Below are 12037 nucleotides of genomic sequence, written 5' to 3'. Positions count from 1 at the left end.
ATTGATAACAAGATCATTGTGGTGAAGGAACCCGTCCAAATGTCTGCAACAACCCTCTGCCAGACCATAAGGGTGGAGGTATCCACATGATTGAAATAGAAGATGACTAGGATCCCGAGGGATCAATCGGGTTGATCACAGAAGGCGATGACCCAAAGAAACCAACAATTACTCTCAATCCAATTATAGTCCAGATCCAACCATCTGAGGACATTGAGGTGAATATGTCTGTACCACTTGAGTTTGAAGCAACATCATCCACAAAGACACCAACACCAATTGAGGTTGAATTTATGTCTCTAGCAAATGCACCCACACCATTTGAGGTTGCAGTCTTGCCACCCAAGGCACATGTACCATTCGAGGTGAGGATAGCCACGCCGATCCCAGTGGCGATGTTGACCATGACACCATTCCATATAAATGTCGTACCCTGGGACTATATAGCCAAGGAAAGAAAGGAAGGTAGGGTCAGGTTTGAAAGAACCGTTGCAACACGGGGTATGATAAGAACTAGTAGAGTTTATACCCATGAACACCTAGCTGAGTCAAGCAAGCAGGCCTCCAATCAGCTGCCCCTCATTGAGACAAGTCCGGACAACCTTTAGAGGAAGATACGAGCCAAGTAATATTCAGTCATCGACCTATTAAACAAAGATGCCAACACAAATCTCCATTCGCTCTTTGCTACAAAATTCTGAGGCACACAAGAATGCTCTACTAAGGGTGCTAAGTGAGGCATACATACCAAGTAACATCACTGGCTGACAAATGGCTAACATGGTAGTACAAGTTCTGGAAAGTCATAAGATCACCTTCCATAAGGACAAGTTGCCCCCTGAAGGGCTGGGGCACAACAAAGCACTGCACATCACCATGCAATGCGAAAATTATTTCATCACCAGAATCCTAATCGATAGATGTTCCAGTCTCAACATTTGTCCGCTGGTGACACTCAGGAAGCTGGATAAAGGACTACAGGAGATAAAAGATGGAGCAATCAATATGAAAGCCTTCAATGGTTCTCAGAGGTCTACCATTGGTGAGATTATTCTATGCTTGCATATGGGACCAACATGGTTCGATGTCGATTTCCAGGTGATAGACGTGCCAACATCTTACAACTTACTATTGGGACGGCCATTGATTCATGCCATTGGGGCCGTAGCATCAACGCTGCATCAAGAGAAAGTTCGAATGGAAACACAAGGAGGTGATCATTCATGGCGACGGTAGCAACCCTATATATAGTCGTCATACTATTACAGTGATCGAGGGAAGAAGGAAATTAGGTGGAGAAACTTACCACCACATTGAACAGTTCAATGTTATCGACAAAGACAAATGGTGGGATAGCAAAATCGAGAGTATACTGAATTGGAGTGGGTACGAACCTGGCAAAGGGCTGGGCAAGAACCTCCAAGGAATCTCTAAGCCCATAAAACTCAAGAAACATGGCACTACCTTCGGTTTGGGATATGATTACACCTGGGAAGAATTCAACAAATCGTCGCCACCATGGCACGGTCCTTACTATCCACTAGAGCAGCCAATACCGCATATGGAGTAGACTTTCCAACAGGCCGACATTGTTTATGGGTCAGATGAAGAAGAATCACTTGCAGTAGTGAAGAACTTATTCCTAGAAGACAATGATATGGACTGTTGTGTTGTTCTCGAGGAGGAGAGGGAGGAAGGCCATTCCATACAGGCTGTGAGCAGAGGGGCACGCCTCAATAATTGGACCATCAGGATAACCAAAGTCCGATGAGCTTCGGGGTAGCAAGGCTAAAACAAGCATTATTCACTATTTTATTTACTAAATGATTTTCTTTCCACATTTTCAATTCCCGCAATAAGATCTTCGATGATCAAAGTAGTTGTTCAATTTGTCAAAAGTATTTCTGATTTCTTATGAATTAATATTTATTGCTATCATTTTCTTTCCCTACTTTACCAATACAACATTATTATTACTTATCTTGATGAACCAACGACTGTGACATGCAATGAGACAACGCAATAAATGGACATTGATTCAGAGAAAGATGACATACCTGATGAGATAGTCAAAGAAGTTGAGAATTTTAAGAAAAGACCTAAGTCTAACCTGGACGAGATTGAAATTGTCAACCCGGAAGATGTAGAAAATATCAAGGAAACACGAATCAGCGTTCACCTATCGCCATCATACAAGAGAAAATACACAAAAATTCTAAAGGAATATGAGGACATATTTGCCTAGTCGTATGATGACATGACTGGTCTGAGTACGTCTATTGTGGCTCACAAACTGCCAACCGATCCAACGTGTCCACCGGTAAAGCAAAAGCTTATAAAGTTCAAACCTACTATGAGTTTAAAAATCAAGGAAGAAGTCACCAAACAGTTCAAAGCTAAGGTTCTTAGGATAATAGAATACCCAACATGGTTAGCCAACATTGTTCCAATGCCGAAGAAGGATAGGAAGGTTAGAGTCTGTGTCGATTACCGGGATCTCAACCGGGCCAGTCCGAAAGACAACTTCCCTTTGCCGAATACATATCCTGATTGACAATTGCGCCAAGCATGAATCTGTAGTCATATGTAGATTGCTTTGCTGGTTATCATCAGATCTGGATGGATGAAGAAGATGCTGAGAAAACGGCTTTCATTACACTGTGGGGAGTGTACTATTACAAGATGATGTCATTCGGCCTGAAGAATGCAGGGTCCACCTACATGAGGGTCATGACTACTATTTTTCATGATATGATACACAAGGAGATAGAGGTATATGCGGATGATGTTATTATTAAATCCAAGAAGGCCACTGATCACATGGGAGATCTGAGGATGTTCTCCAATAGATTGCGGAGGTATAACCTGAAACTTAACCCCGCAAAGTATGCATTTGGGGTTCCTACTGGGAAATTTCTTGGGTTTATTGTAAGCCGCTGAGGAATAGAAATGGATCCATCAAAAGTTAAAACCATTCAAGAACTACCACCGCCAAAGAACAAGAAGGATGTAATTAGTTTCTTGGAAAGACTTAATTACATCAGCCGGTTCATAGCACAGTCTACAGTTATCTGTGAGCCAATCTTTAAGATGTTGAAGAAGGACTCTGCTATAAAATGGACTAATGACTGCCAAAAGGCCTTCGACAGAATCAAGGGGTACCTGTCAACACCACCAGTCTTAGTCCCGCCTGAGCCAGGTAGACCCTTATTACTCTACTTTGCAATGTTGGATGGAGCTTTCGGTTGCGTTCTGGGGTAGCACGACGAAACGGGGAGGAAGAGCAGGCCATTTATTATCTCAGTAAGAAGTTCACCCCATACGAGGCCCGGTATTCTCTACTGGAATGCACTTATTGTGCTTTGACTTGGGTAGCTCAGAATCTGAGACATTACTTCTGTGCCTATACTACATATCTCATATCGAGAATAGATCCTTTGAAGTACATCTTTCAGAAGCCCATGCCCACCGGCAAGCTGGCCAAGTGGAAAATCCCGTTGAGTGAGTTCGACATTGTTTACGTAACTCAGAAAGCGATCAAGGGGCAAGCGTTGGTAGACCACCTCACTGAGAATCCCGTGGATGGAGAATATGAACCCCTAAAAAGGTATTTTTCTGACGAAGAGGTATTATTCATAGGAAAAGAAATCGCAGAATCCTATGATGGTTGGAGAATGTTCTTCGAAGGAGTGGCAAACTTTAAAGGAGTTGGCATAGGGGAAGTCCTAGTATTAGAAACTAGTCAGCATTATCCGGTGTCTACCAAACTCAAGTTCCCATGCACCAACAATATGGTCGAGTATGAAGCCTGCATCTTAGGACTCAAAATGGCCATTGACATGAACATTCAAAAGTTGCTAGTGATTGGAGATTCAGACCTACTTATACATTAAGTGCGAGAAGAATGGGCAACCAAAAACTCCAAGATACTCCCGTATCTGCATCATGTGCAGGAATTGAGAAAGAAGTTCACAAATACGGAATTCCAACATGTTCCTAGAGTCCATAATGAGTTCACTGATGCATTGGCTACCCTGTCATCTATGATACAACATCCAGACAAGAATTTCATTGATCTCATTCCAGTGAAGATCCATGATCACCCAGCTTATTGTGCCCATGTTGAAGAATAAGCAGACGAAAAGCCTTGGTTTCATGATACCAAGGTATATTTGGCAAAAGGAGAGTACCTAGAGCTTGCAAATCCTACTCAGAAATGCACACTTCGGAGATTATCCAACAACTTCTTTCACAGCAGAAGAATCCTGTATAGGATGGCTCCCGATTTGGGACTATTAAGATGTGTTGACGCGAAATAAGCATCCAGGCTACTATAGGAAATTCATGTTGGGACCCGTGGTCCCCATATGAACGGTTTTGTCTTAGCAAAAAAGATACTCCAGGCTGGTTACTTTTGGATGAATATGGAAACAGACTGCATCCAGTATGCCCGAAAATGCCACCGTTGTCAGATACATGCAGACATGATAAAGTTACCTCCAAGGGAGCTTCACACAATAAGCTCATCGTGGTTGTTCGCCGCCTGGGGGATGGATGTTATTGGACAAATTGAGCATGCTGCTTCAAATGGACATAGGTTTATCCTGGTAGCCATAGACTATTTCACCAAATGGCTCGAAGTAGCATCTTACAAAGTAGTGACTAAAAAAGTCGTGGCAGACTTTGTCTGCAACCGCATTGCTTGTCGATTCGGGATTCCAGAGTCAATCATCACTGATAATGGCTCCAACCTCAACATCGACTTGATGAAAGCTATATGTGAACTTTCAAGATCAGACACAAGAATTCAACAACCTATAGGACTCAGATGAATGGAGCTATAGAAGCCGCCAACAAGAATATCAAGAAGATATTGAGGAAAATGATAGAGAATCATAAATAGTGGCACGAGAAGTTATCATTTTCTCTACTAGGGTATCGCAATACAGTCCGCACATCAACTAAGGCAACCCCCTATATGCTGGTTTACGGTACAGAGGTTGTCATTCCCGTTGAAGTAGAAATTCCTTCCCTAAGGATCATGCAAATAGCTGAGCTCGACGACGCAGAGTGGACAAAAGGTCGTTATGAGAAACTAGCCCTTATAGACGGAAAGAGAATGAATGTAGTTTGCCATGGTCAAATCTACCAAAACAGAATGTCCAGAGCCTCCAACAAAAGAGTCAAGCCAAGACAATTCACACCGGAGCAACTAGTGTTAAAGAAAGCTTTTCCGCACAAGATGAAGCCAAAGGGAAGTTCTCTCCGAACTGGCAGGGTCCATACATGGTTCACCGAGTTCTAACAGGAGGAGCCCTTATACTTGCAGAAATGGACGGAGAAGTCTGGACAAAGCCGATCAATTCTGATACAGTCAAGCGTTACTATGTGTAATCTTTATGCTTTCCTCATATGATGTAAATTTAACTATGCCTGACGTGATACCCATTTAAGAGGGGATACAGGCAGCCCTATGGGTTCGGTTACAATTCAATAAAAATTCCATTTTCCCCGTAATTGGAATCTGGGGCAGAATTTTGAGGAGGACCCTCAAAATTCCGAAGTAACTTCAGCCAATCGTCGCACAAACAACTGTCAGAAATGTCAACCCATCAAACTGGGGCAGAATTTTGAGGAGGACCCTCAAAATTCCTAAGTAATTTCAGCCAATCGCCGCACGAGCAGTAGTCAGAAACGTCAACCCATCAAACTAGGGCAGAATTTTGAGGAGGACCCTCAAAATTCCGTAGCAGGAGAAGTTACAATGTCCCGAAATGTGTCATAGTCGTCGTTTCATCTAAAAGCTATATTTTTAAATACACTTATGTCATGTCTTTACAAAATCATGAATGATTATTACTGAAACTGCTTTGTTTAGCAATGCTACACCAACGATATAGATGGTATCACCATATCAAAGCCAAACGAGTCAAGCAAAAGCCAGTGATGATACGAACTAACCTTCCCCCTTACAAAACACATGATTTTTCTTTGGATGCAAGCACTAGGATTGCAAAATCATCAAACATACTGTGCACCCATGGAACAAACATTTTTCAAGAGTACAACTCTCCGAACCGTGGCACTTGCCAAACATTTGCTATCAGCACACACAAGTAATGCTCCGTAGTCACAATGCTCCCAGTAATCACAATGCCGCAACCTACTATCATTTGTTATTTCATTTTTTTTTGCATAAGGTAACCATTCTGCCTTCCGAGACTAAACGTTGTCTCTATCTGCATTTGCACTGCATAAGGCTACCATTCTACCTTCCGAGACTAAACGCTGTCTCCATCTGCATTTGCATTGCATAAGGCTACTATTCTACCTTCCAATTTGCATAAGGCTACTATTGCGCCCCTTTATTCTCGCGAAATCAGGTTTATGACATTTGGCTGGGACAACTTGTTCTTTTTAGGAACTGAGTTTTGTAATTTGAAGAGTCGTCACCTAATGATTTAAGGTGCATTAGGACACCTATACGATTCAAATCTATGTTTTGTTTGAATAACCAGAGATAGGGTAAGGGCTTGAAATTATCCTGAAGGTGTTAGGCACCCCTCAGGATCCACTGGTGTGGTTCCTGGCCAGACAGTTGATTGTGAATTTATCCAATTTAGCAAGTAAACAAACAAGGATCACATAAGAGGGGATTTTAAATACACAGGTGTTTACAAATGATAAAATAAAGCAAAGTTTTGAAAGAGTTGTAACTAAGCATGTTGATGAATGTAAAGGGGTCCTAGGTTTGTATTTAATATGGATCACATCAATGCGATACCCGGTATGACACTCCTCAAAAAAGGTGATACACGTGGTATTAGTGAACCGGTCATCATATCCATATCTACCATTCCCGCCCCGTTAAGGTATTAAAGTGCGGATTGGTCTCGATCACTATTGCATGCTATTACCCGTCCCATTCTTATCAGTCCCTAAGGAATTTAGGACTACTATTCCTAAAGGGGAGGGATATTAGGCTGGTTTTGGTTTCAAAAGGTTAAATCTAAAGCAATATACAAAACAAATAATACTACATGTTGGGGAAGCATATAAACAGATAAAGTCCCATGTATTCCTCCTCAAAAAAACACATAAATAGCATGACTTGCACATATATTTAAGGTCTAATTTTCAAAATACTAAAGGCGAGGGGAGTTCAATTGTTGAAGCAGACCAGCTTAATACATAACTCAGATAAGAAGTCTGAATCAGGCCTGCCTACTGTTTGTAGCAATTACAAAGGCAGATTCAATTTTATTATTATTACCCTAAGGCTTGCCTAAGTGTTTGGGTGAGCTCTTAGGGAACATAGTATCTATTTACTGATTCAAAGTATGGCAAAGGAGTAACAACTTAAACGAAGGGTTTGAGATCCTATAGACATGCTTGCAAAACCACGTTAAATAAGGAGATTAAGTTACTTAAACTGGTTATGAATAGACTGATTTTAAAACAAACTAGTTTCAGATTCTACAGGCGATGGTATCTACTATTGCTGATTTTAAACCATATGGGTATGATATCTAATATTGAATGTGAATGGAAACGAACAGGATTTTTTTCCTTAGGAATCCCTATATGCATGATTTCTATATGTTATATCAATTTCAACCTTATGAACATGATACGTACTTATAGTCGTTTAGATCCTAAAGCATAATATCTAAGTGACAACAAAAAGGAAGAATTATAAAATAAGTCCTATAGGCAAGTTATCTAGATGCGACGATGAACATGTAGAATTTAAAATGAATCCTACAGACATGTAGAACTGAACACGTAGGATTTAAAACCAGTCATATAGGCATGCTTTCTAAATCCAGAATTGAGTCATTCAGAACACAAATCCTATAGGCATATTTTCTACCCTTTAATATGCATAATTATCCAACCCTTTTCACTAGCCAGCCCCAAGTGTTTATTACAAATTATTACAAACCAAAAATAATGAATTACAACAGAAACATACAAAGGAAAAGTTACAACCAGAGGAAGCCTGATTCTTGACTTCCTCTCTAAGTTATGGAATAAACCACCTCAAATGCCATTGATCCAAAGCCTTTCTCAGACTTGAGTGTGTCAAAGTTCCCTAAGGGTCTCATGAGGACCTCGGGCAGTGCTCACACCCAAGTTGCATAATCAGAATAGAGATGAGTGTAGTGTGGAAGTGTCAGCCCTTATGTGTCTAAGTTCAGAGGGAGCTCATAGGTCCCAAGGCAAGGCTCACACAAGGTGGGGGCAGAACTTAAGTTCTAAGAAGATAGTGAAAGTTCAGGAGAAGAGTTTTAAAACTGGGGGGATAAAGGAGAGGGGAAAGGGTGATAGGGAGACAACAATTAGTAACACACAGAGTTAACAACTTCATACAAAAGGGGTCAGGGGTTGGAAATCCATTGCAAGGAGCCCATGTACTTAGGCATGGATTAGCTTAGGGCATGCACAACAATAGAAGGTGCTGACATGCCTATAAACCAATCAGAATACATAACATCTAGAGGAGGTTATGATCCCAGGGGATCAGGTTTGGGTCATGCACAGCAATATCAAATGTTGTCATGCCCCAAACCAACCACAAGTATTACACACATTGAAATGGGGATTTAGGATTCACAAGTCATAATAAGTAATGGCAAAATGTTAATTCAGAATCAGGAAAGGGCAGATTAAATCATGTTTAATAATGGTATTGGGTTAAATAGGAGACAAACATGGATGAAAAAAATAGTAAAGAAACATGTTGTTGTTGGTGTAGAAGCTTAATTAGAACATACCAGTAAAATGCAAATATAGAGAAAAATAAGCAAGTTTCCCACAGCCTAGCCTTGGCTTTCAACCGTCTAGGTAAGGCAGCAATACAAGTAGCAACAGAGAAAAGAGAGAGATTTTAGTGGAGTGTGTGTTTGAACTCAAGTGTTTTATGCCTTGTGTCCGTGTCCTTTGAAAGAAGAGAAGTACATGGTATTCATAGCCTTTTGAAAACGAGTGAAAGGGAGGTAATAAATTACAAACATGGAAACAATCACTATTCAGAATCAATTACATAAGTGATTGCCTTTAATTAAGGGGTCACTTGCTTAGCGGGCAATGACAGGTTCAACAATAAGGAAAGAAATCAATTTATATGCAGACTGATTATTGTCATAAAAGAAGTAGTAAAACAATTGAGTAAGTGATTAAGTCTAAGTACAGGAATATACTTGTTTTGGAAAGGATTCAGTAAGGCAAAATAAGGAAAGAAATCAATTAACCTTGACAGGCGAGTGAAATCAGAATTTCACAAAAGAAAAGTTTGAAATCAGTCAGAAGATTGAAGATCAATTAAAGAAGGAATCTCAGCATATAAATAGAGTGCACAAACACTATATATGCGACGCCAAACTATTGGCAAAAGGAAACAACATGCAATAATAGAACAAAGTTAGTAGACAGCAAACATTCGAAACATGATAGTCATGAAGGTCAAGTTTCATTGACTTAGCAGTAGGGAAAAGATAGAGTATCAGAAGCATGCAAAGAGTTTGAAAGAACCCTTCTGAAAAGCATCGCCGTGTTTCAAAGATAGTAAGATCCCAGAATCAAAGGAATCACATAAAGAAAAGAGATGCTAAAACAAAGGGATTTCAAATCAAGTCGAGCAATTTCAAATAGATGAATTGCACAAGTAGTTTCAGAAACTTGAATAGACCCCAAAGAAATTAGGGTTTTCGAAAAAAATCGAGTTTAAATATGATGAACAAATAAATTACACAAATACTTAGCAGACTGCTTCAGAGACTCGAATGAACTCAATTCAACACCAAACGAGTCTACAGATGATAAACAAGTAAATTAAACAAATACTAACAAATAGGCTTAGAAACCCCAAAAGAAATCAGGACTTTTATCATGCAAACTCAGATAGAAGGACAATACAACCAAACATAGCAAAACATGTCAAAAAATCAGAGAAATTTTTTGAAATAACTTAACAAGAAAACCTTAATCGGAAAAGATAAAGAGTTTTGAAAGCAAAGTTTTAAGAGAAACTTCGAGAAAATTCTTAGAAGTTCAAAGCAAATATAGATTTGAAGCATATTTGAAAGAAATGAAAGAACCTTAGAGATTAGGGTTTCAGAAGAACCCTAGGTGACGAGAAAGGCCTTGAAAGCCATTGATCTAAGCAGGAGAGTCAAAGGTCTGACTCAAATGGACATGGTTGGCCGGATAAAGATTAGAAACGACCATAGAACAGTCATCGAGCAAAGTCTGGACCAAGCCCCTTCAGGATTTGGTCATGAGACCACAGAAACGAACACGTAGAAGCCATGGGAGGCTGATACAGGTCTCCGATGACCTTGGAAGGACATGGATTAAGGCGGATTAGGGTGGCGGTGGCTAGGGTTTGAGGCTGTTGTAGAGAGGGTTTGATATAGGAGGGGGATTCAAAGGTGGCATATGGTGGGAAATGATAGGGTTTAGGGGGTCGTTTGGGATTAATTAAGGTAAGGCGGTCTGGTGGCCGTTGATCATTTTGATCAATGGCCTGTATTGAACGGGTAAGTGGGGCAGTTTAATAGAATAGGGTTTGGGTCGGTTCAGATTGCAATTGGGTCGGGATAATTGGGATTCAAATTGGGGTCCAATTTTAGGCTATAATTGAAATAGAATAGTGCTAACCTTTAAATAGCCAATTTTCCCCATTTATTTTATAAACAAATAGCAAATTAAATTCAGAAAATAAATTAAAAGTACTAAAATGATTTATAACATATAATTATCATATTAAAAATATTGCACTTAATTTTTATAGATATAAACGCAATTAAATCTAAAAAGAGGCTGATATTGCAATTTAGCTTTAAAATACTAAATCAATTTGTAAAAATGTACAAAAATTATTTTAGCTATATTTTGTCATAAATATAATAATCTAATAAATGAATTACCAAAAATGATAATTTTGAAAATATTATTGGGGTTTTATGAATAAAATAGGGGAATAAATTGGTTTAAAAATCTTTAACAATTAAGAAAAAATAATAAAATAATTGGACATACTTATATATGCATATATATATATATATATATATATGCTATTTTGAAAGTATTTTGCTTATAAAAAATATACAGGGAAAAATTGGGTATCAACAGCTACCTTTCTGCCTTCCGAGACTAAACAATATCTCCATCTGCATCTGCATTGCATAAGGCTACCATTCTGCCTTCCAATATGAATAAGGCTACTATTCTTCCTTTCGAGGTTAAGTTCTACCTCCACCTACATTCGCATATTTGCATAAGGCTACTTTTCTGCCTTCTGAGGCTAAGCTCTGCCTCCAATCTTCTTCGAAACTAAGCACTATTTACCTCGCCTTTCTTAGGGGCTAAGCTATGCCCTTCAAATTGCAAGACTAAGCTCTGTCTTGTCCGCATCATGCTACTGCATCTTTCATGGGCTTAAATATCACCAACTCATCCAAAGGCGTCATCATTCGGAGGCACCATCTTCATAGCTCGAGAATACAATGTCATGGCCTGAGGATCTCTTTCAGTCTTTCTCATATCATTATTTAAAGGCGTCATGATTCGGAGGCACCATCCTCATGGCCCGAGAACATCATTTCATGGCCTGTGAATCCCTTATCATACGCTTCATGGCCCAGGACATCATGATCTAAAGACGTCATCCTCATCGTCCAAAGACAACATTCATGGTCCAACGGGAATTTGCATCATGTTTAAATTTATCCACAATATGTGCTTGTATTGTTTCTAATTGCAGGTAAATGGGAGAGCAACGGCCATCCTGGCAGGAGCTATCCCTCTCCTGTTCCCGCAACCATATCAAACCTTAATTATTCCCGTAAACCTATCACTCACCCGGCTCTAGACATTGCGTCAGTTCTTAAAAATCTCTCCACCGACGGATCTTGAACTACATACGTCCTGATTCCTATAAAACCAGGGATATTTAGGCAACTCATAAGCTAGGGTGCGACCTAAATCTTCTTCAAAACAGTTTCGCTCGGTCAAAATTGGCCATCATGTCTTT

General features: G+C 39.7%; 2 protein-coding genes across 2 annotated transcripts; both read left to right on the top strand.

Annotated features, from left to right (window-relative positions):
• Nucleotides 1-771: 771 nt before the first annotated feature.
• On the top strand, nucleotides 772-1236 carry LOC138878753 (uncharacterized). Its single transcript, XM_070158446.1, has one exon. It carries the CDS (start codon nucleotides 772-774, stop codon nucleotides 1234-1236), a length of 465 nt encoding a protein of 154 aa, XP_070014547.1.
• A 3188-nt stretch (nucleotides 1237-4424) lies between these two features.
• LOC138878752 (uncharacterized) lies at nucleotides 4425-4832 on the top strand. Its single transcript, XM_070158445.1, has one exon. The coding sequence runs from the start codon at nucleotides 4425-4427 to the stop codon at nucleotides 4830-4832; it is 408 nt and encodes a 135-aa protein (XP_070014546.1).
• The last annotated feature ends 7205 nt before the right edge of the window (nucleotides 4833-12037 follow it).

Source organism: Nicotiana sylvestris, chromosome 9 (genome assembly GCF_000393655.2).
Source record: "Nicotiana sylvestris chromosome 9, ASM39365v2, whole genome shotgun sequence".
In the NCBI taxonomy this organism is placed as follows: domain Eukaryota; kingdom Viridiplantae; phylum Streptophyta; class Magnoliopsida; order Solanales; family Solanaceae; genus Nicotiana; species Nicotiana sylvestris.
This window is presented reverse-complemented; position numbering and strand designations above follow the sequence as displayed.